The sequence below is a fragment of the Lontra canadensis genome, unplaced genomic scaffold, assembly GCF_010015895.1.
Source record: "Lontra canadensis isolate GAN:19392208 unplaced genomic scaffold, GSC_riverotter_1.0 scaffold423, whole genome shotgun sequence".
NCBI lineage: Eukaryota > Metazoa > Chordata > Mammalia > Carnivora > Mustelidae > Lontra > Lontra canadensis.
Window position 1 is genome coordinate 69083 of NW_022631416.1, and position 23443 is coordinate 92525.

General features: G+C 51.9%; 1 protein-coding gene and 1 long non-coding RNA gene across 2 annotated transcripts; both read left to right on the forward strand.

The window, feature by feature from the left end:
• The first annotated feature begins 207 nt into the window (after positions 1-207).
• Positions 208-8552, forward strand: LOC116862967 (cyclic AMP-dependent transcription factor ATF-6 beta-like). Its single transcript, XM_032850411.1, is given in 19 exon segments — positions 208-344; positions 718-797; positions 934-1012; positions 1475-1566; positions 2094-2229; positions 3589-3674; positions 3817-3952; positions 4036-4167; positions 4319-4374; positions 4376-4453; positions 5135-5320; positions 5428-5519; positions 5852-6031; positions 6191-6298; positions 6442-6523; positions 6715-6782; positions 7006-7117; positions 7244-7328; positions 7835-8552. Coding segments are annotated over 19 exon segments (2154 nt in total). The 5' UTR covers position 208; the 3' UTR covers positions 8065-8552.
• Positions 8553-12694: 4142 nt separating this feature from the next.
• Positions 12695-23395, forward strand: LOC116862968. Its single transcript, XR_004381745.1, has 4 exons — positions 12695-13665; positions 13977-14175; positions 22484-22894; positions 23274-23395. It is a non-coding gene; the product is annotated as an uncharacterized LOC116862968 (long non-coding RNA).
• Positions 23396-23443: the final 48 nt, after the last annotated feature.

Here is a 23443-nt window from a genome sequence, read left to right on the forward strand (position 1 = left end):
CTACACCTCCCAGGCTTTTTGACTGGCTTCCGTTCGGCGCATGCGCAAACTCTACGGCCCGGTTGAGTGTGACAGCGCCCCTCCTGCCGCGCTCCCATTGGCCGGGCCTGTCCAGCCTCCTCATGTACTCAGCACGCAGGCCTCTTACTGGTCGATAGAGCTTCCGGGACGTCCCCCCTTTTTTTTAAGATCAACTGATTAGTTGATGATGGGGAGAGGCGGGCCTTGGGAACGGTCTCATGGTGGGGGGCGGGCGGGAAAGATGGCGGAACTGATGCTCCTCAGCGAGATTGCGGACCCAACACGTTTTTTCACGGACAACTTGCTGAGCCCCGAGGACTGGGGTCTGCGGAGTGAGGCCTCGGGGAGGGAGGAGGGCTGTGGCATGCTGTGCTCCTGAGGCACGCAGGGAGGAAGAGGAGGTCCACGGAAGAAGACTGGGGAAATACGGAATCCATCACCCGAAGGAGGGCGGAGCAGGGGGGCTCGTTGTGCTTTCGGGGGATGCGGGAGTTGGGAAAGACCTCTACTCCCAGCGGAAACGTCGAGTTGTTCCGGGGTGGGGGAAGGTGGGGCTGAAGTTCTCTGACTGTATCATGTTTCAAGTGGGCGGGCGGTAGGTCTGGCTGAGCCGAGCCAATGAGGGATGGGCCCAGGGCTGTGTGTGGATCTGTAGGCTGGGCCGACAGACGACCCCCTTGATGCTTTGCATTGCAGACAGCACCTTGTACACTGGCTTGGATGATCTGGCCGAGGAGCAGACGCAGCTCTTCCGCTGCCCAGAGCAGGATGTCCCGGTATTGCTATCCCAGTCTTGTCTTAAACCTTTGGCGGGTGGTAGTTGCCCTGGAGCCAGAACTCAGCCCCAGACCAGAGCTTATGGAGCTGTTAAATTCTTCACATTCTTGCTGTCTAATGCCCTCCTTTATTCAGTTTGGCAGCAGCTCCCTGGATGTGGGGATGGATGTCAGCCCCCCTGAGCCACCTTGGGACCCCCTGCCTATCTTCCCAGGTAAGATATCCTTTCTGAGGGGCGCCTGGGTGGCTCAATTGGTTGAATGTCTGCCTTCGGCTCAGGTCGTGATCGTTCGGGTCCTGGGATCCAGCCTGCATCAGGCTCCCTGCTCAGCGGGGAAACCACGTCTTCCTCTGCCCCACCCCCATTCTCTCTCTCAAATAAACAAGTGGAATCTATATCTATATCTGTATCTATATCTATATCTATATCTATCTCCTTTGTGATGCCCTCATCCTTCCAAAACCTTCTCTTTCCACTGTTCCGCAGGAACTACAGAACTCCCTGTATCCTCATACCTTCTCTTCATAAGTGCCTGTGCACTCGTCTCTCCTTCAGTCCTTTATGTGTTCTTTCCCCTTTGCCACAGGTGAGGGGATCCCCACCTCTGTGTCTTTGGATACTTTTTGGACTACTCAGGCTCTGCTTCCTGATGATTCCCTAACCCTTTTCTTCCAGATCTTCAGGTGAAGTCTGAGCCATCTTCCCCCTGCTCCTCTTCCTCCCTCAGTTCCGAATCATCCCATCTTTCCACAGAGCCCTCCAGCCAGGTGAGAGCCATCTCCTTCCTTCTACTGTTTGTGACAGGGACTGTGTTCCATTCCCTTCACACATAGATGCTGAGAAATTTTTTGTGTGCTATAGGTCATGGAGTAGTTGTGGTGCCTTTGAATTTCTTTAGTATCCTCCTTTTACGTGTCTCTGCTGTGGTTGTCTAAAAAAACAAGGAGTCTTTTAATATACAGAGATAGGTGGCAGCCATGGTAGGGCTGGGAAGAAGAGAGCTGTTGACTGCTGAGAATTCTAGAATTGTTCTTGCCCAAGTTGTCCATCTAAAGGCAATATTTAAAATCATGGGACTTCATCAACCCTCCCAGGAATAAAGTAGAAAGAGAAAACGAGGGGCCTGAGACAGCTTTGGGAGATACTTAGTACCATTCAAACCCGAATGTCAAATAATTAGTAAGCTCTAAAGCTTTTGTTCTTACTCTTGCTCTCAACACCTTCCCTTGTTTTTTTTTTCTTTTTTGTGCTGCCGCCCCCGCCCTCCCCCCATTCACCTCCCACTCTCACCTAGGCCTCTGGTGTAGGGGAGGTGCTGGTTGTGAAGACAGAGTCCTTGGCGCCCCCACTCTGCCTCCTAGGAGATGATCCAACATCCCCATTTGAAACCGTCCAAATCAATGTGGGTCCCACCTCTGATGACCCCTCAGGTAATAAGAGTCTGCCACCACCCTCAGGCTTTACTAAGGCAGAGTATGTGTGTGTACAGATGGGGGAAGGAATGCAGACAATAAGACAGGGAAGAAAAGGTAGGGAGGGGAAATGGCAGATGACCAGGAAAGAGGCCAGGAAGGGGAGGGAGAATTTTAGGAAACCACAGGAAAGGCAACCCTGAAGAGATGGGGATGTTTTTTCTTTCTTTTTCTCATCCCTAGTATCCTGTTGTATGGCTTAACTTCCTATTGCCTTGCATTTAAAAACAACAACAACGAAAGTAATGGAGTTTAGGGCATATTTATTATTTTTCCCCCAATGTTTTATTAGAAAAATTTTCAAACATATAGAAGAACTGAAATACCATATACCCGACTCCTAGATTCTATAATTAATAATCTTTGTGCTATTTTTAAGTGGTGCCAAGTTTATTTCCTCTTACATATTTACACAGTAAGCCTTTACTGAGCACCTACTCCATACCGCATACTAGACAGGGTGCCAGGGATGCAAAGATGAAAAAGATGTGAGCGCCACGATGACCCGAGAATCCTGGAGTCTGATGGGAGGGGAAAGATGGGCACCAGTTACTGAAGGTGTGGGAATTCCAGGATAGACATCATGGGGTGCCACAAAAGCTCAGAAGAGGGGCAGCTCACCTGATGGAGGCTGGATCAGGGATGTGCTCCTGGAGGAAGGGTTTCCTGAGCCAAGTTTTGAAGGACATATAGAGATTTGCCAGAAGATGAATGGATGAATGTGGAGGTGGGTGTGGGTGTGTCTAGGGAACTTACATCTCTTCAGACCGGATGTGAGGACGGAATGGGAAATGGCAAGAAGTTGCAGAGGGGGGCACCCTGCTAAGGGACTCTTAGCTTTTATCCTGTGGGCATGTGGGAACCTCTGAAGAGTCAATCCAGAGAGCGATGTGATTAGGATGACTCTGGTGGCAGAGTAGAGAGAGTGGATTGCGGAGAGGCAGGACCCGATGCAGTTATTTGAGGCAATTTGGACGCCAAAAGGAGGCAGAAAGAATGAGGTAGAATGGATGAATTGCAGTGACTTCCTGCATAGTATTTGTGGGGTAGAAATGCGGACTTGGCTGTTGTCAGCACAGGGACACGTGATGGTTTCTGGAGCCCAGGAAGGAGAAGGCAGGGTTCTGGGTAGAGATAGGAAGGGAGCCAGCAGATCAGCAGCCCATGATTCTTCCTCCTTAGGGATTGCATGCCTAGGGCAGCTTTATTTTCTGGTACAAGGAGAAAGGATCATGTCTTCTTTCCCATCTCTTAATCCTCTTCTCCTTCAGCGTTTATCTGATATCCAAAATTTTGTCTCATCCCGACCCCCCACAGATGTCCAGACCAAGGTAGAACCTGTCTCTCCATCCTCCTCCATCAACTCTGAGGCTTCCCTGCTCTCAGCAGAGTCCCCCAACCAGGTGAGCATCAGCTTTTCTTTCTCCTTCCACACACTTCAGTGAGTTCCTTCCGACTCTCAGAAGTATGAAAGCATTCTCTTTTTCAGCTCCTTCTCCTTGACACTCCTCCTGACTCACATATCTTCTGGAATGCCCAACACAGGCTTTTATAGGAGAAGAGGTACTGGAAGTGAAGACAGAGTCACCGTCCCCTCAAGGCTGTCTCCTGCAGGATGTCCTGGGCCCCCCACTTGGAGGAGTCCAGATCAGCATGGGCCCACCCTCCGATGGCTCCTTAGGTAATGGGGCCTCCTGACACCTTGGGATCCCTGGCAAGAGGCTTCACGTCCTGACATTCCTTCTTTCCTTCCCCTTCCTTCAGGCAAAGCCCTGCCCACCCGGAAGCCACCCCTGCAGCCCAAACCTGTGGTGATAACCACCGTCCCGATGCCACCCAGAGCTGTGCCTCCCAGCACCACCATCCTTTTGCAGCCCCTTGTCCAGCCGCCCCCAGGTACTAAAGAAGGCAAGGAGGAGCTGGGCTGAATTTCTTGGGGAGCTTGCAGCCACTGAGTCTCCCAACCCGTGGGTGCTCAGGTGTGGGTGTGAGCACAAGAACTCCACCTCGCTTACAGCTCTCACCTCCTCCTGTTCACTTGCCCCAGTCTCCCCAGTTGTCCTCATCCAAGGTGCTCTTCGGGTCCAGCCTGAGGGGCCGGCCCCCCCCTGCTCCAAGGCCTGAGAGGAAGAGCATTGTTCCAGCTCCTATGCCTGGGAACTCCTGCCCACCAGAAGTGGATGTAAGTACTGGGGAGGAGACGGGTAAGGCTAGCTAATGGGAAGGGAGGAGGGAAGTCTATTGTGGGCGAGAAAATTGTGGAATGAGGAGGGAACAGAAAGAGCGAGGAAGCAAACTCATAAAATGATCCTGAAGGTCAAGTGGATCCCGGTTTATACATGAGTGTCAGCATCAACTCTATGTCGTTTTAGGATCCTTAGTTTTGCTGTCACTGTAGATGGAGAAATGGGAACGGTGTCTGTAAATCTAAGGCAGGGGAGTCATACTGTGTTATGATTATGGCAGTAGTTGGTAGAGGGAGGCTGTTTCCTAGGGAAAAACCAGGTAAAGTGTTCTTTAATTATAGCAAAGTTAAGCTGTGGGCCTTTAAAAAGGAGAACTAAGAGAAAGGAAGATTCTCCCCATCCAAGGAAAGGAACTGAATTTCCACCAGGAACCAGGATGGAGGAAGTTCTTCCTGCAGTCTGACTTCTCTCAGCTCTTGAGGACCAGGAGCATGGAGCGGTTGAGAAAAGGGCTCTTTATGGAAATGTTTTAGCAGAGAGGAACAACCCCTGTCTGGCTGTGTAGGTAGAGGACCGGAAGCAGGAGAGTGGCCAGCGTGAGCAGTGGGGTGATCAGTCGCTGGAGTCGGGAAGCATAGTTCCCCTCTCCCGCCCATCTGGCCCTCTGGGTACCCTAGGCAAAGCTGCTGAAGCGGCAGCAGCGAATGATCAAGAACCGGGAGTCGGCCTGCCAGTCCAGGAGGAAGAAGAAAGAGTATCTGCAGGGGTTGGAGGCTCGGCTGCAGGCGGTGCTGGCTGACAACCAGCAGCTACGCCGGGAGAACGCTGCCCTCCGGCGGCGGCTGGAGGCCCTGCTGGCTGAGGTGAGCTGCTCTGTCCCAGGAGGCCAATGGGAATACCCGCTCCTCTGGGAAGACCTTCTCTCTCTCTCTCTCTCTCTCTCTCTCTCGGCCCTTTCTCTGCACCTTAGAACAGCGAGCTCAAGTTGGGGTCTGGAAACAGGAAGGTGGTCTGCATCATGGTCTTCCTTCTCTTCATTGCCTTCAACTTTGGACCTGTCAGGTGAGACCTTCCTTGCCCCCAAGAAGCTTCAGGTGCGTCAGGCCAGTCCCTTCTCACTCCCATCATTTCTCTCAAATCATGTGTCCTCACCTGGAGCCAATGGTGCTAATAAGATTGACAAAAATTGTCCCTTTTAAGTGCTTACCGAGTTCCTCAGGCTTCCTGGCTTTCTGAGGTAGTGATGGTTCTCATTCCCATCTCACGCATGAGGGGATTCACTCTTGTAGAATAGACCAGAGCCCAGACAGGCTGTCTGCAGAGCCCAGGATCTTAAGCAGCCCCTCCATCAAGCCGGAACTCCTCACACCATGTCTGTCCTTCCTTATCCCCAGCATCAGTGAGCCGCCTCCGGCTCCTGTCTCTCCTCGGATGAGCAGAGAGGAGCCTCAGCCCCGGAGACACTTGCTGGAGTTCTCAATGCAAGAGTCAGTTCAGGGAGTTGAACCCCTCCAGGGTTCCTCCCTGGGTCCTGAGGAGCCCCAGCCCAGCGCTCCAGGCCGGCCAAGTTTCAGGTGACGAGAGGGCCCTGTCTTTGGGCAGTGCTGAGGGTATCTTTTCCCCAAAAGTCACTTTCTTTTTGAGGGGAGCCAGAGTTCTCTTACCATCATGGCCGATTCTGCTGGTGGAAGGGTGCATCCTCCAGTCATCGCCCCCTTCCTCCCTCACTCCAGAAACCTGACAGCCTTCCCCGGGGGTGCCGAGGAGCTACTGCTGAGAGACCTGGACCAGCTCTTCCTCTCCTCTGATTGCCGGCATTTCAACCGGACTGAGTCCCTGAGGTGCGGGGGATTCCTGGCAGGGACCCCTCTGCGGGTGGCCTGACTGGTTTGTGTGCTGAAGCACCAGCCCTCCCTGCCCTCTCTTCCCTCTGCTGTGTGCAGGCAGGGACAGTGGGAGCCTTGTCCCTCCTCTGCTTCCCTAGGCTTGCTGATGAGCTGAGCGGCTGGGTCCAGCGCCACCAGAGAGGCCGGCGAAAGATTCCCCAGAGAGCCCAGGAGAGACAGGTAGGATGGACTAGGGCTGGCTCAAGGAAGGCCTACTGGAAGACTAAATATCCTAGGGATTTTTGTGGAGGTTTGAGGGATCATCTGGGTAAGTCGAGGGGTGGGTGCAAGGTGGCATCAGCTTCCAGGGGCCGTCTCTCTTTCCCTTTTGCCTTCACCCTCTTCACATCCTTAGATACTTCTCCTTCCAGAAGTCTCAGCTGCGGAAGTCACCTCCAGTTAAGGCAGTCCCCACCCAACCTCCCGGGCCCCCAGAGAGGTGAGTCACTGGGGGTGCTTGTCTGTCACTAAGGGAGGTTTCACTCGAGAGATCTAAACTCCCAGAATCTGTCCTGTGTGCATCATCATTGCCACCAGTGGCGTTATGCCTTCCTCATCCCCTGGGGTCTCCTGTCTTTTTTTCTCTTCCTCTCCCGCCTTCCCCAGCGGGACCTGGGCATTGGGCTGGGCTCCTCCCAAATGCTTGTTCCCCACCTGGCTAGGGATTCTGTGGGCCAGCTGCAGCTGTATCGCCACCCAGACCGTTCGCAGCCAGAGTTCCTGGACGCCATTGACCGACGAGAAGACACATTTTATGTTGTGTCCTTCCGAAGAGTGAGTGACTCCTTGCCCCCTCCCTTCTCTAGCAGTCTGTCTTCAGGCGGAGGCTCTAGAGTAGGGCTGGGGAGCCTGTCCACCTCTCTTCCTCCAGCCTCCCAGCCTGACCCCTTTGTTTCCCAGGACCACTTGCTGCTCCCTGCCATCAGCCATAACAAGACCTCTCGGCCCAAGATGTCCCTGGTGATGCCTGCCATGGCTCCCAATGGTAATTCTCTCCCTGCTGGGTCTGGAGAGGGGCCCTAAAACTGAAGAAGGGGGAGGTTCTCATAGACCCAACAATGAGGAGTTAAGGGGGAAATGGAGGGAGTGGGCTGTTCCTTAAAGAGGCTAGACTCCTGGATGAGAAGAAGCAGGAAATGGGTGGAGAGAAAAACAGAGCTCGGGAGACATGGGAGGAAGACAAGGGTGCTGGCTGTCCCCTGGTGAGGGCCCTCGAGTAGGTGTGGGCAGAGGGGATAGGCTGGGAACTGCCAGATTCTCACCTCCTGTTTTCTCTTGATGTCCTCTCCCCTATGACCTCCATCATATGTGTTCTCTGTCACTCTCTGTCAATGTCGTTTTCTTTTCCTGCCCCTCTCCTCTCCCTGTGCCAACTCTATCCCTACCTCTCATTGACCTCCTGCTGTGGATCTGCCTCCTCACCATTGCCCCTCCCTCCCTGTCCCCCTCTACTTTTCTCCTCTGTTTGCCTACCCTCCCTCCTTCTCACAGAGACCCTCTCAGGCCGGGGGTCCCCAGGGGACTATGAGGAGATGATGCAGATCGAGTGTGAGGTCATGGACACCAGGGTGATTCACATCAAGACCTCCACGGTGCCCCCCTCACTCCGAAAACAGCCAGCCTCCACCCCGGGCAATTCCACAGGTGGCCCCTTGCCAGCTTCTGCAGCCGGCCAGGCCCGTCAGGCCTCCCACCAGCCTCTCTACCTCAATCACCCCTGACCTCTGCAACTCACACTGACTTAGAGCTGGGGGGTGGTGGGAGGTGGGGGCAACCAAGTGGGGTTTTCCAAGTTCTCTGATCTGGGCTTGGGGCAATTGGTAAAGGAAAGACAGGGTGTGGGGTTAAGCACTTATTTGGAGATGAGTGGGTTCACCTCTCCTCTTACCCCCTTTTAGGAATATAGGGCTCCTCTCATTTCTCAGAACCCCTAATTCCTGCTTCTCTGTTTGAGGGTATTGAGTAAGGTGAAGTTTGGGGGTGGGTGGCCGCCTACACACTCTTTATTCTTTTGTTTCTCTATTTTGGGGAGGGTGGTAGAGGTGGGAATTAAGTCCCCAGGAGGGACGAGGGACATTTTTACATTTTGGAGCTAGTCACTGGGAGTAAAGGAGGGGTGGTGGTGGGAGATCAAGTTTATGAATATGTACTATCTTCTTTTTATTATTAAATAAACAACTTGGAGGGAGTTGAAGGATTGGTGGCTGCCTTTCTGGCTCATGACAGAGAATTTGGGGAAATTGGCTTCCGTAGGGCCAGTGTATCAGAGAACCAAGCACTGAAGACATAGCTGGCTCTGGGGGGGGGGCGGGGATGGGATCCCAGACCTCATGTCATCCCCTTGTCCCCGCCCCTACAACTCTGGGGTATGTCTGTGTCTAATGGGGGGATGAGGGTGGGATGTCTCATGGCATGACAGCCCCGAGGATACAGATCCCTGGAATGTGTCTGAGTAAACAGGAAGGACAGAGGGCCCTACGCCCTTTGGGGTGAGCAGCCTCCCTGGGTCCCCTGCATTCTAGCAGGTTCTCCCTCCCTCCCCTTGATTTCCAGGACAAGCAGCTTGAACAAACAGCAGAGCTGGGGCCAGAGGGCTATAAGCCAGAAAGGAGGGGCCACAGTGGAGAAGGGGGTGGTGTTTGGAGGGAAGCGGGCATGTTGAAGAGCATCTTCTCGGCCCTAAACTGGAGGACACTGAGACTTGAGAGTCCCGTTGAAAGAAAAGGATGAGAACAGATCCGGCAGGAAAGGCTGTGTTTCTGATTAGGAGGAAGGGGGACAGGACAGAGGGTGAGGGGCCAAACCTTACTCTACCTTGGGGGGATCCCGTCAGTGGCTCCTGTCCAGCAGTGCCTCAGGCCTGGCTCTGCAGGAGTGTCCTGGGTCAGCTAGAGGGTGTGGGCTGGGCCTGGGCTCAGTGCCCAGATGACTGGACAGGGGCCGCCCGGGCCACAAGCCCAGGCCTGAAGGAGGAGGGGAGAACCTCACGTGTCCAGCCAGGCTCCCCCACTCCCCATTACTCTGTTTGGGGTGAAAACAGACTGAGTAACTATGGCAACCTGGAACTAGGGCTCCCAGGAACTAGGCCTCTCCTCCCTCCGGAGCTCAGCCCTGGCTTCTGGGCCTTCCTGTCTCCACGTCCCTCGAGCCTCACCGAGGCAGTGAGCGCAAGGCCGAGGACTGGGGAGGCAAATCACCTGAGCTGGATTCTCTGCTTTACCTTTCATTAGTGGATGTCCTTGATGTGTAACTCATACACTCTGGGTCTGAGATTCCTCACCAGTAGCATCAAATACTCCTGCATTCTTCTCAGGGTGTGTGTGGGGGTGAAAGAGGTCCACAGTGCCTGGTTCATGAAAGGCACACCTGTCCCTTGTCCCTTCCACCTGTCTACATTGCCCTTTTCTCCTCTTACTCCACTCTTACCCAGCTGGCTTCATCACTGCCCCGCCTTGCCATCACTCCCCCTGTCTCGATGGCAGTGCAGGGAAGTGCCTGAGGGCTGTCTCTGGCTGGGGGCCCTGGGGTGGGGCCTGCTGTACCCCCACACCAAATGACAAGGGACCACTGGCACTGATGTGAACTGGCAGTCGACTGTTGGCTGAGTTAGTGGAATGGGGAAAGGCGTGGGAGGGGCATGGAGCCAGGGGGTGCGAGGTGGGAGGGTGAAAGCAGGTCAGTGTCTGGCCGCTGCATTCAGCCCACGCAGATCCCAGGCCACAGCCCTATCCAAGGCCACCAGCCCTCATCAGTTTGTGGCCATGGTCACTCCTGCACCTCCTGTTGTCCCCTCCTGTCCCAGGCCCACTCTTTCTGTTGAGCTGCTTTCCTGCCTCAGGATCTGGCCTTTTGTTCCTCTTATCACTCCTAACCCATAGACCTATCACCTCTCCCACTTTGCTCTAGATTCCTCTCCCACTTCTCTTTGCCCTCCTTCTGGCCAGGAGTCCTCACCTTGTCTTTTGGACTCTAGTCTGTTCCTCGCTCCTTTTGTGTTTTGCCCTTCCTCCCCACTGCTTCACTCTCTTTTCCGTTTATTTTTTCTTGTTCTTCTCATCTCCTGCTGTTGACCCTGTGCTCAACTCCTCCCACTTCATGCCACCCCCTCCCCAGTTCCCTTTGCACTCCTTTGTCCACATTCCTGGTCCAGGACTTCCTCTCTTCTCCCCCGCTTTGGCCCTCTCCCTCTCCCTCCCTCTTCCCCACTCCAATCGCCTGTCCTCTTCCCAGCTGTGGGGGCCAGGACTGGAGAGCCTAATGTTTGCCTCATCGTTCTGCTATGGCTTCTGGATACAGCACATCTGGATTCCGGGGCCCAGATGTGTGGTTGCCACAGCGACCTCCGTCCCTCTGGTAAATATAGGCGCCCACCCGCCCCAGAACAGAGAACAAAACAATTGTGTGACTTTCTTTGTCACGAGATAGCAATGTCCTCCCTCCTCCCTTCTCCCCACACCCGTGTCTCCAGGCAATGGAAGTCTGAGGGGTCCAAACCCTTCCTTATGTGGCTCTGTTGCCCCCTTTCCAGTCCTAGCCTCTTGGTTCTCTTCCATCTCTCATCTCAGGCTGTCTCTTCTCTCCGAGTCCCCCCTCCCCACCATCTCCTTGGTAGTGGAATGTTGAGTCCCCCAGCTTAGACTTGGTGATTTCTTCTTACTTAATCTGCATAATAACTGGATACAGAAAAATGTTTGAAAGAGCCAGATCTTCTACCCTTCCTTCTCAAACAAGTTCTCCAAGGAGCCCTTTCATTCGTTTCTGCCCTAAGTCTTCCATCTTTCCAAGGCTGTTCCTGGGGGAGGAGAGAGTATAGGCTTTGGAATCAGAAAGCCTGAGTAGAGGCCCACCTTCTCACCACCACTAGAAAAGTCCCTTGGACAGGTCACCTGATGCCTGTGATCCCCCATTTCCTCAGCCACAAAGTGGGATTAATCACATGCCTGCTCTCTGTTGGAAAGTGTTTTGTCAACGGAAGCCCAGTACAACTGTTTTCTCTCTTCTCCGCTCTGGGACTGCTCCCTTGGATCACAGCCCCTGGCCTCTCCTTGTTCCTTCTCTTTTCCTTCAGGTCCTTGCCCTTAATTGCCCTCATTCTTCTTTCTGTTCCTTCCCTTCTCCTTGTCTTTCCCTTTCCTTCCCATCTATACCTTTTATCCTGGATCCTCCTGAGGTGAGGAAAGGAACAAGGAGGTTCATTCGAGGATGGAAGCCCAGAACCGAAGACAGCTGGACTGAGGATTCTGAGACCAGCCAGAGCACGTGGACAGCTGTCAGCAACCCTGACCTATCTACCCATCACCTGAAACACCTGAGTGAAGGCCACCGGCTCTGCCCACTAGGCCTCCCTGCCTCCACGCCTGGGGCTCCTTCCAGACTCCCTTTCTGCATCCTCCTCACCCAGTCCTCTCACAGTTCGATAGTGATAAGCGTTTATTAGGCATCTGTGCTAGATCTGGTGATTTCCTGACAAGATGCAAACATATGTAAGATGGGAGCTTCTCCAAGAGCCTAAATCAAGGGTCTGAATCAAATTTTAGACAATGATGACCTCGGAACCTCAAATTATGTCTGTTAAGCTTCCAGTGGCTTCCTCAAGTGCCTTGTAACCTTGTAAATGTTTGCAATCCCACTCTCTTCTCTGAGAGTCTGTTATCCCTTCTGTCCCTTGCCGTGGACTTCCAAAACACCCCATGGCCATCCTTAGAGCTCTCACATCTCCAGGGTCCCCTGGCCACTCTGCGGGCCAAGTGTATTTATGGTGGCCATACTTAGTAAATAATAAAACCAAGATTAAGGCATGGGGCAAACAACAGATAGGACTGTGGGACATAATTACTGAAATCTAGGGATTTAAGATGAAATACATCCTATGTGCAGTCTGCTCTCCCTAAGAGATGCTGTTTCAGACCCTCTGTCACCCTTTCATGTGCTTTCCCCTCCCCACCCCACCCCACCCCCAGGATCAGAGGGAAGTTGTTACCTACTCCAGGCCCTGGGGGCTTTGGGCCAAGGCAGAGGAAGGAAGCTGAGCCCAGTTCCGTCCAAGATGCTGACTTCATCCTCCCCATCAAAGCCAGGAAAAAAACAGCCACACACACACCCAGACACACGGGGACACCCATGCGAGGGTGTATGTAAGCCTTTGCCCTCCGCCTCAGGTTGCTAACTGAGCGCATGGCCGCCACACGCTGTGCCAGTGTGCCCTGACCCTGGAACAACATGGCCCCGCAACCAGGGGGATCCAGTCTAGGGCACAGACACCTGTATCCAACTCTCGTGGCAGACTCAGACACAGTTTCCTTCACGTCCCTTTCCCCATCACCTATGACAGGGCCAAGCCCTTCCCCAATGGTAAGGTTTGTAGCGGGGTAGCAAGGACTCTCCTCGTGAAACCTTGGGTGGGGATTCCTCAACCTGGGTATTTCCCTTCTGTGGCAAAAGTCTCTTCAGCCCCTGGTCAGGGTAGTGAGCAACCAAGGGAAATGGGGCCAGAGAAACAGCCAGCGTCCTTACATGTTGGTGTGCCTGCTGCCCTGTCCTCTGGTGTCAGTCTTCTTATCTCTGCCTGAGGTCAAAGTGCTTTCTTCCTCCAGCCCCTAATTCTCCTTCCCACTGCTGCTCCCCTGCAGGACCCAGACATTGACCCCATTCCTCTGACTTCACCCTGCCATTCATATCCCCATCCCCATATCTGCCTCTCACTTCTAGCTCTCTCCATCCCTAAGCCTCTCTCCTAAACCTCCTTCCTAACTTTCCGGCTTCCCTTCCCTGTCTCCCCTGAACCCCAACTTCCTTCCCAAGTCTTGTATATCCTGGTATTCAGCAAAGCCCTTGCCTAGCCAGTACCCAAGCCTCATCTGCCATTTCTCTGGAATTTGCTGAGGTGTGAGAATGAAAAGGGGGCAGTGATCCCAAGCTGAGAACCGGCAGTGGACTGAGCAGAACAGATGGGGAGAGGCAATGCCTCTCAATGGGGACAGGGCAAATAGAAATAGAAGAGAGAAGGCTCAGGTGGGAACAATGGGACCAGGCAGGGATAGGTGGGGACAAGGAGTTCCAGAGAAGGCCGACGTTGGGGAGGGATTTGGGCTTGGGAAGGAGGTTTCCTTCCCCACCCCATCCCCCACTCTCTGCTCCGCATTGCTAGGAGAGAATGGCAGGAAGAGAAAGAGCGGGTGCTGGGCAACAGGCAGGTGGGGCAAGATCCAAGCTGGAGCGAAGTGGTGGGAGAGGAGGTGCCAGGGAAGGAGGAGGGAGAGGGGCTGGCCATGGGCAAGGGTGTTGTTCGAGAGGAGAATTTGGTGAGAGAGCAGGAGCATCAGGTAGGGAAACGGTGAGGGGAAAGGAGAAATGGCATAAGGATGGGGGATGTCAAGTTGGGCAAACATTGGGATGGGAGGAAGAGTACAAATGGGACAGGGAAAGGATGTGGGAGGTAGGACCAGGGATTGGGGGGCAAGACGAAGGTATTGTGGGACTCAGTGATCCCAGACAGGGAGGAGAGGAGGGGTGGCATGCGATGACGTTGGGAGGGCCTGGCAGGGACTAGAGGGGTGGGAGGACCTGCCCTATCTCCGCTCCCCTCCCTGACCTCATGCTGGTCCTCCCCTTCTCCTCCCCCTGCTCGCTGCAGGCTCCCTCCTTCTTGCTGTCGCTGCTGAGATCGACGGTTGGGTCGCAGCTCAGTGAGCCCCTGCTGCAGGAAACAAGCAAGGGGACCTCCAGGGAGCTCAGGCTGCCGAGGCACGATAGCCCTGCTCTATCTTGAAAACTCCCTTCCCAAGTTCAGGAACAGAGCAGGTGCAGAGGCACTGCAGTCGCCTGTTGCCCAGGTAAGGAACAGAGCTCTGGGAAGAACAAGGAAAGATCTGGGAGCAACGGGGGCTCTATCCTATCCCTACCCCAGCAGAGGTGTAGCGGGCGAGCTCGCAGGAGAGCCTCACAGAGCAGACTTTCTGTTAGGACAGAGGAAATGGGACCTTGCACTGGGGACTAGACTCTCTCCGGAGGGTGTGTCTGGAGGGATGGGTCAGCATGTGGTGTGTGTGGGGGAGACGGGTGTGCGCACATGGAGTGGGGGCTGTGGGTGCCAGGGTTTGGACAGGATCAGTGGGTGGCAGCAGGGTGGAGGTTGTTATCAGGAGGTAGGACTCAGCCGTGGTCAGATGGGGGGAAAACCCCGGGCTAGAGGCTGAGCTAGGGGACAGCTGAAGCTCAGGAGGAAAGTGCTGGTGGAACCCCAAGTGCTCTGGTTGGAGCGGCTGAGCTAGAGCTCCAGGAAGGTGCCAGAGGGAGCCTCTCAGCATGTGGGTTGCAAGGTCTGGGAGGGAGGACTGGGGGTCTTAAGCCTTTAGGAAATGTTGAAATGGAGCAGAGTCAGGATTCCCAGGTCTGGGAAGGGCACAGAGCCTGCGGGGAAGATCCTAAAACTTGTTCTTGGCTGAGAGCTCTGCACCCATGACTCACGGTTCAGCGAGGTTGGGCTGACTGAGAGATGCCTCCAGGGGCACAGGGGCTCCGTCTTCCTTCCGTCCCCGTCCCCGTTCCAGGCTCTCCCTGCTTCTGTCCGTCTAAACCCACCCCCCGCCACTACACGTGACACGCCCTGGGTGGGGTGGGCGGGCCCCTTATCTCGCCTGGAAAGAATTTAATGACTTGGAAAGAACTGGAAATGGAACTGAGAGGAACTACTGGGAAGCAAATCGGAAACACCGCAGCTGCCGGCTGTCCGCTGTCCGCTTCCAGACCCCGCCCGCTTCCCCACATCCCTGGCTCCCTCCTCCCCCCTCCTCTCTCTCTCTCCCTGCCTCCGCTCCCTTGGGGACCTGGCACCTCAGTTCCTCAAACTCCCTTTCCTTTGAGTCCTGATCACCCAGTGCAGCACCAGAACCTGCCTTGCTGTCCCTCATTGCCCCCTTAACTCTTCCACTGGGGGCCCAGAAATCCTTTTACTTTTTCCATTCCTCTGGCCCATTAGCTCCCCAGAATAAGGGACATCTGGATCCCCCAAATCTCTCCTTGGCACCTCCTTACCTCCTGGTTCCAGCCCAATATGTGGAACCCTCCCTCATCTCCCTCCTTCCTCTCATGGTCCTGGAATCCTTCTAATTTCAAACCTTATGTGGCAGGAGGGGCAGAGGGAGGCAGAGGGGTGGGGCCCAAATCCCCCAGCTCTGGAACATCCCTCATGGAAGCCAGCCCTTCTCCACACCTCTTGGGACCAACAGTCCCTGATGAGCGAAGTGTCAAAGTTGGCCACCACATGAATACCAGGCAAGCTGAGTCACAGCTGGGATGATGCCCCCACCTCTGCCAGCCCTCCAAGTGTGGGGACAATGCCAAGGGTGTGAGGCCACATCCCCCCTCCCCACCGCAGAAAGGAGCCCCAGACAGCTGTAGGGAGGTGATAAGGGGGAGATACAAGAGACATCCAAGTTCTTTCCTTTCCTAGTGCTGAGAGAAGAGGGGAATTCTTCCAAGAGTTGGAAGTGCGAAGCTGGAGGGGTGGCTGTGACAGGGCAGGAGGGGGGATGGGGAGGGAGACTCTGGGTCATGAACTATGGAGGCTACTCCTCTCCTCTCAGAACTGCCTCACTACTTTTGCAATTCTCTCCGTCCTGTTACAAAGACTCTCTTCCCCTCTGCCCCAACCTCGGGTAAGATGCAGGATCCAATGGCCAGGGTGGGTTCCAGACAACTCGCAAAGACCCCCGGGGCTGTGGGGCTCCAGGAATCTTCTGCTTCCCCCGGGGGAAGGGCTTCCTGTTTGGTTCTCCTCACTCCACCTATGTTCTCTGACTCACACACTGCCCTCTGAGAACCATGAGAAATTGACTTTCTTAGGCATCACCCTATGAATGCATGTGGAGGAAACACGAAGAGGAGATTGTGTGTGTGTGTGTGTGTGTGTGTGTGTGCATGAGTGCGCACCTCCACACACACGTGTGCCTGCAAATTGCAGGCTAATTTGGATGGATGTGTGTATCTGTGTACCAGTGTGTTCATATTTGTATTTGTGGATGAGCGCACACTTGGGTGTACTTGTATATGTCCATGTATTTGTGTGTGCACACACCCCTTGGTTTGCATGGCCTTAGACACAGCGTGAAAGTTTTTGAGGGTACCTCAGAGCTCACCTTGTACCCAAGGCTACACTCCAAGCTGACGGGCTGAGGGGCCCAGGGATAGAGTACTGCCTGCCTGCCAGACCTTTCTCCCTGGGCTTCTCCGGCCTCTTAGTGCGGAAATGCTCTTTCCCTGGCATCCAGCTTTCCTTCCGTCTCTCCTGGGCTGGTGGCTGTGTGATGGATGGCTGGTCGCCCTGAAACTCTTTTTTCTCAGACTCAGAGGAGAAGTTTCAGAGTAGCAAGCCAGGAAGTGTGTGTGTGTGTGTGTGTGTGTGTGTGTGTGTGTGTGTGTTGGGTATCGTCCCTTCCCTCCTCACCAGTCAGTGTTTCCACACTTGCCCTGCCTTCCTCTCTCTGCCTCTCTGGTCCCAAAGAACTGGGCAACCACCCACACCTCTGCTTAGCCCTTCACCCCAACTGAACCCTCCACATTCCACTGCTCACCACAGCCCCCTGTCCTGGCTCACCCTGAACATGTTTCTAACCCTCGTCTCCCTATGCTCTCCAATCCTTGCCCCAAGGGGTCCCACGAACAAACACAGCTGGGCACCAGCCCCCCAGATCAAGAAATAGGATATTTAGTACCTCAGAATTTCCCTGCCCCGCTCTGCCCCTGCTGTCACTACTCCTCCAAGAGCACCACACTTCTGACCTGTGACAGTACAGATTAACGTCATTTCTCCTCAGATTTCATATGCATAGAATTTTTTAAAAGATTGTATTTGTTTATTTCAGGGAGGGAGAGAGAGAGAGCAAGCATGAGTGGGGGAGGGGGAGAGGAAGAACCAGACCCCCCTGCTTAGTTTGTTGGGTTTGTTCCCATTGCCTTATTTTATTTTGCTGTATGAATAAGCCACACTTCATTTCATCTATTACACTGATGTGAGATATTTGGGTGGTTCCCAGACTGGGGCTATTAAGAGTAGTACTGCTATGGTGGGTGTATTGCTGAGGGTGGGATTGGTGGATCCGAGTGTTAGCATATAGCTCTGGTAGATTTGGGGGGATCATGCTCAACACTTTCCCAAAGTGCTTGTTCTATCTGGCCCTGCCAGAATCCACACCCAGCTTTCTCACTAGCCTGGCTTCTGCCTGAGCTGCTGCTGCCTGAGCTGCTCTTTCTGTCTAGCTTCCTGTCCCAGACACTGTCCGTGGTCCTAGCCCTGACCTTGGTCCTGTTCTTATTTCCGGCCCTGTTGCTAGTCCTCAGCTTAAATTAAACTTTTCATTCACTTATATGGTCAGTATTTATCAAGCACCTAATGCATGCTAGATGCAAGGATATGACAGCCAAGAAAAAAATCGAGTGCCATGCCTGCCCTCATGGACCTTACAGTCTAGTGCATAAGATTGAGTATGGGCAAGAAAGCATTAAAATAATCCCACCAATAAATATATAAGTATAAATTGTTATAATGCTACAAGTGGGAGTTACATGACTCTTTTTAAAAAATCAGTCCTGTTACAGGGCTCTTTGATATAACATGTTGGGGGACCTGGGCAGGAAAGATTCCCTGAAGAAGCAATGTGAGGCTGAGATAGAAGAGAAGAGGAGGCCATGAGGAAAGGGAAGAGCGTTTCACACAGAGGGAGCACTATATACAAAAGCCTAGGATTGGGAAGGGCGTGAGAGATGTAAGGTCCATGGGACTGGAGTGGAGAGAGGGAAGGAAGTATTGTGGGAGATGAGGTGGGAGAGGTCAGCAGGGGCCAGATGATGTAGGACTGTTTGTCAGTGTTTGAAGGGGATTTAGAAGGGAGACACTGGAGAGTTTTTAGGGGGAGTGGGACATCCTAGTTGCCTTTATGAGAATGTCAGGGGCAAGAGTAGAAGCAGAGGGACAAGCTAGGAGGCAAATGCAGTTGTGAAGCAAAAGCTAGGTGATGGCTTGAATTCTAACTCAAAGAGAGAAAGAGAAATAGGGAAATTAAAGAGATGTTTATGAGAAAGTAAGGGAAATATCACAAAATATGGTGGCATTGATGGGGGTTAGGTTCCTAGGTTGTAATGCTGGATGAATGGTGGGGCCGTGAGCTGCAGTGGAGAACACAGTGGAGGAGGGAAGGGGTACAGGAAGGGTGACCATGAGTTCATTTTCAGGCATGTTGAATTTGAGGTGCCCAAGAAGAGTTGCCAAGTAGGTAGTTGTATACATCACTTGGAGTTAAGAGGAGATGACCAGGCTAGTTTATAAATTGGGATATAGTTTGGAAATTAAAATCCTGGGTCTGGGTGAAAGCACCTAGGTGAGTGACTAGAAAAGTAGGTCTCGACTTTAGCTGCACTTTACAATCTCCTGGGGTGCTTTTAAAAAATACTGGGTACAATTCAGTGCTTCCGTTACTCTAGGCACATTTCAGGTGTTTGAGATCCACATAGCCCTCCTCCTGGCTACTGCACTGACAGCCGAATAGAAAAGGCTGTGAAATGGAAGATGTAGTCAGCGGTATCCAGCGATTTTTGAGTCAGGTTAAGGAAGATGAAGACAAATGTCTCTCAGATTTTCTGACACTGAAATCTTTGGGCAAGCTTAGGGAGAGCTGTCTGATAGGTTGAAAGGAGTTGGGGAAGCCAGATGAGAGAGCACTGAGGTATGCATGGGATGGGATATGGGGAATTGAAACAGTGAGTACAGATAAATCTTTGACAACTGAAGCCATGAAGTAGAGGAGGGAAATATGTGCTGGCTGGAGGGAGTATGAGATTGGGGAAGGTTTTGGTTGTTGCTGTTCAGGGAGAAAGCAAGAGAGAGAGCATGAGCACATGTGTGTGCATGAGGGAGGGGGGAGGGGCAGAGGGAGAGAGAGAATCTCCAGCAGACCCGAAGCGGGTTTCGATCTCATAACCCTGAGATCATGACCTGAACTGAAATCAGGAGTTGGGTGCCTAACTGACTGAGCCGCCAGGTGCCCTGTTGTTGTTTTTTTAAGATAATACTTTCATATTATGAAATACACAAATCTAAAGTATATAGCTCAATTAATCTTTAAATATGTATACATCTGTTTAACCACCACCCAGATCAAAGTGCAAAATATTTCTAGTGATCCTGTCTTCGAATAGTAAAGATTAACTGCCTGTTTTTGCACTTCATGTAAATACCATCATTCACAAAGTTCTCTTTTTGCATCTGGTTTCGTTTGCTAGCATTGCGTATATGAAATCGTCTGTTATTACATGTAGCAAGAGGTTGTTTTCATTACTGTGTTTCATTGTGTGATCATGCCACAATTTATCTGTTCTACTATTCATAAAACTTGTTTCACTTGGCTAATATGAAAAAAAAAATCTCATGAACATTCTTGTACATATCTTTGGAGAATATATGCAGTCATTTCTGTTGGATAATTACCAAGAAGTGGAATTGCTGGGTTATGGAATTGCTTTGTAGATACTGCCTAACAGTTTTCCAAAGAGGTTACACTAATTTATGTTCCTGCTTGCAATTTAGGAGAGTTCCAGTTGCTTCACATTCTTGCCAATATCAAGCAATACCATCTTTAATTTTAGCCATTCTAATGACGATATAATGGCATCTTGTTATGGTTTTAATTTGCATTTCCCTGGTTACTAGTTTTGTCATACACCTATATATGTTTGTTTTCCGTATGTTTATTGGTCCTTTGAATATATTCTTTCCTAGAGTAACTGTTTAAGACTTTTGTCAATTTAAAACACTGGGTTGCCTGTCTTTTTTTTTTTTTTTTAAGATTTTATTTATTTGACAGAGAGAGAGACAGTGAAAGAGGGAACACAAGTAGGGGCACAAGGAGAGGGAGAAGAAGGCTTCCGGCTGAGCATGGAGCAGGGCGCCAGGGCTAGATGGCAGAACGCTGGGATCATGACCTGAGCTCAGGTCAGATGCTTAATGACTGAGCCACCCAGGCACCCCTGAGCTGCCTGTCTTGTTTTTGTTGTTGTTGTTGTTTTTTAATTTTATTTATTTTTAAAATTTCTTTTCAGTGTTCCAGAGTTCATTGTTTATGCACCACACCCAGAGCTCCTTGCAATACGTGCCCTCCATAATACCCACCACCAGGCTTACCCAACCTCCCACCCCCATCCCCCAAAACCCTCAGATTGTTTTTCAGAGTCCATGGTCTCTCATGGTTCGTCTCCCCCTCCAATTTCTCCCAACTCCCTTCTCCTCTTGCCTGTCTTGTTTTTGTTTGTTGTTTTGTTTTGCAGGGGTTACTTATTTTAGATTTTGATCCTCTCTCTCACTCTCAGTCAATATCTATCTCTATCTCTCTCTCCCTACCTCCCGGCATTTCTCATACATCTTATCCCAGGTATGACTTGTATTCTTATTCTCTAAGTGGTGTCTCTAGATGACCAGAAGTGATCAATTTAATGAATCCTAATGTATCCATCTCTTTTTTATGGTTAAGTTTTGTGTAAAATCTTTCATGGTTAAATTTTATGTGGTTATGTTTTAAGAAATATTTGCTTACTCTAAGGTTGTAAAAATATCTCCTATTTTTCTTCTATATGATATTTTTCTGAAAGGTATTGCTTGGCCTTTCATAACTAGGTCCATTAGATTCACTTCAAATCAATTTCTATATGTGGACATAAGGCAGGAATAATTTTTTTTTTCATTTGGATCTTTCCTCATTTATCAAAAAGAGCATCCGTTTTCTTTTCTTTCTTTTTTTTTTTTTAGTTTTATAGTAAGTTGTTTTTTTTGTAATTTCATTAACAGATAATGTATTATTTGCTTCAGGGGTACAGGTCTGCGAATCATCAGTCTTACATAATTCACATCACTCACCATAGCACATACCCTCCCCAATGTCCATAACCCAGCCACCCTACCCCTCCCATCCCCCACCCCTCCAGCAACCCTCAGTTTGTTTCCTGAGATTAAGAGTCTCTCATGGTTTGTCTCCCTCCCTGGTCCCATCTTGTTTCATTTTTTCCCTCCCTACCCCCCACAACACCCTGTCCTGCCTCTCAAATTTTTCATATCAGAGAGATCATATGATAATTGTCTTTCTCTGATTGACTTATTTCGCTTAGCATAATACCCTCTATTCCATCCACGTTGTTGCAAGCATCCATTCTCTTTTTAGTTGCAGTGCCACCTTTGTCATTTTATCAGGTGACCACACATGTGTGGGTCTATATCTGGACACTATTCTATTCTATTTATCTATCCTTGCACCTTTATCAGTTTCGATATTTGGTAATGTAAGCACTGAGGAAGAAGGATTTTCCCAAACAACAGGAGACACTTGAGCTCCTATAAAAGCTGACAGAAGGATTTAGTGGAGAGTAAGGGATTGAATAAAAGAGAGAGAGAGGATAGTCTTCACCTAAGAAGCCAGTAGGAGCTAGATGGCAGGTGCTTGCGGAAGGATTGGCCTTGTACACTCATCTGCTAATCCGTTCAACAAGAAGGTGTTGGGCAGCCCCTGTGTGTCAGACACGGGCATACAGCAGTGCCAGGACAAACGAGGTCCCTGTTCTCACATTGGTAGCGGGAGAAAGAGAATAGACAAGGACCCACAGGAACAGGTGATTCACGCAACAGTAAATGCCATGAAGAACATGGGCAGGATACTGCCACAGAGTAATGGAAGCCCATTCCCAGTGGGCACCAGGGAAGGTCTTGGGATGTAAGACATGTGAGGTCGCATTTAAACCAAGACGGAGCCAGTCATGAAGAGCATCCCAGACAGAACATACAGCTAAAAGGCCCTTAGACTAATGTAAGCTTGTAATATCTGTAGAACAAACAAAAGACCAGTGTGGATGGAAAAATAGAGACAAAAAAGTGGGAGGGGGCAGGGAGCTGGGTAATCAAATGACATCAGAAAGCAAGGAGAGACCAAATTGGCCCAAGGAGGCTATCCCTTAAGTTTGGGCTGAATGTGGAGTTTCCCATGCATTGGAGTTGGTAGATTAGTTATGTATGGTGGAACTGTGGGTATGTATATTAGGGGACGTGGGGAGCTATCTTGTCTCCTTCTCCATGAAGCTGCTCACATGTGCCCTCTCTCCCTGCAGCCTCCTGAGTGATGCCAGCCCAATGGTTCCTAATCTCCAGACTGGCCCTGTTGGTACTGCTGGGCACAGTCAGAGCAGGCCCTTTCTCTCCACGGTCCAATGTGACACTCCCAGCCCCTCGGCCTCCTCCCCAGCCAGGGGGCCGCACAGTGGAGCCCGTTGGCGGAAGCCCCTCTTCTCGGCTTTATGAACACACCGTGGAAGGAGGGGAGAAGCAGGTGGTTTTTACCCACCGAATCAACCTGCCACCTTCAGCCGGCTGTGGTTGTCCCCCGGGCACGGAGCCCCCTGTTCCTGCTTCAGAGGTACAGGCCTTGAAGGTCCGGCTAGAGATCCTGGAGGAGCTGGTGAAGGGGCTCAAGGAACAGTGCGCTGGGGGATGTTGTCCCGCTGCAGCCCAGGCTGGCACAGGTGGGTAGATGAGGGGAGAGGGCACCAAAAAAGAGGAAGGTGGAGAAGTGGTTCAGGTTTAGGTGGGCATCACTAGTCCATAAAGGACCTTGGTATGAATTAGAAAAAGCATCTCTTCTTTCCCTTTGGGGGTGGAGAGTGCAGCCCCCAAACTCAGAGAGAGAAGTCACTAGGCTCTGTGTCAGCACTTCCCTCCCCTGTCCCCAAGCATATGCTAGGGCCTTGGGAGGCCACACATATTGACTAGAAGTACCTAGAAACAAAGATGACCTTATGAAATGAGCCCAGCCTTGCTGGAGGGGCTCACACAGGGGAGTACCGCATGGGCTTCTTCCCCCTCCCCAGAGAGACTGAGTCCTGCTTCTCCCTCTTACTCCAGGCCAGACAGATGTCCGCAGCCTCTGCAGTCTCCACGGCGTGTTTGACCTGAGCCGCTGTGCCTGCTCCTGCGAGCCAGGCTGGGGTGGGCCCACCTGCTCAGACCCCACAGGCGCTGGGGTGCCCCCCCTCCACCCCACCCTCAGTCTCCGGGTCCTGCCCAGACGACTG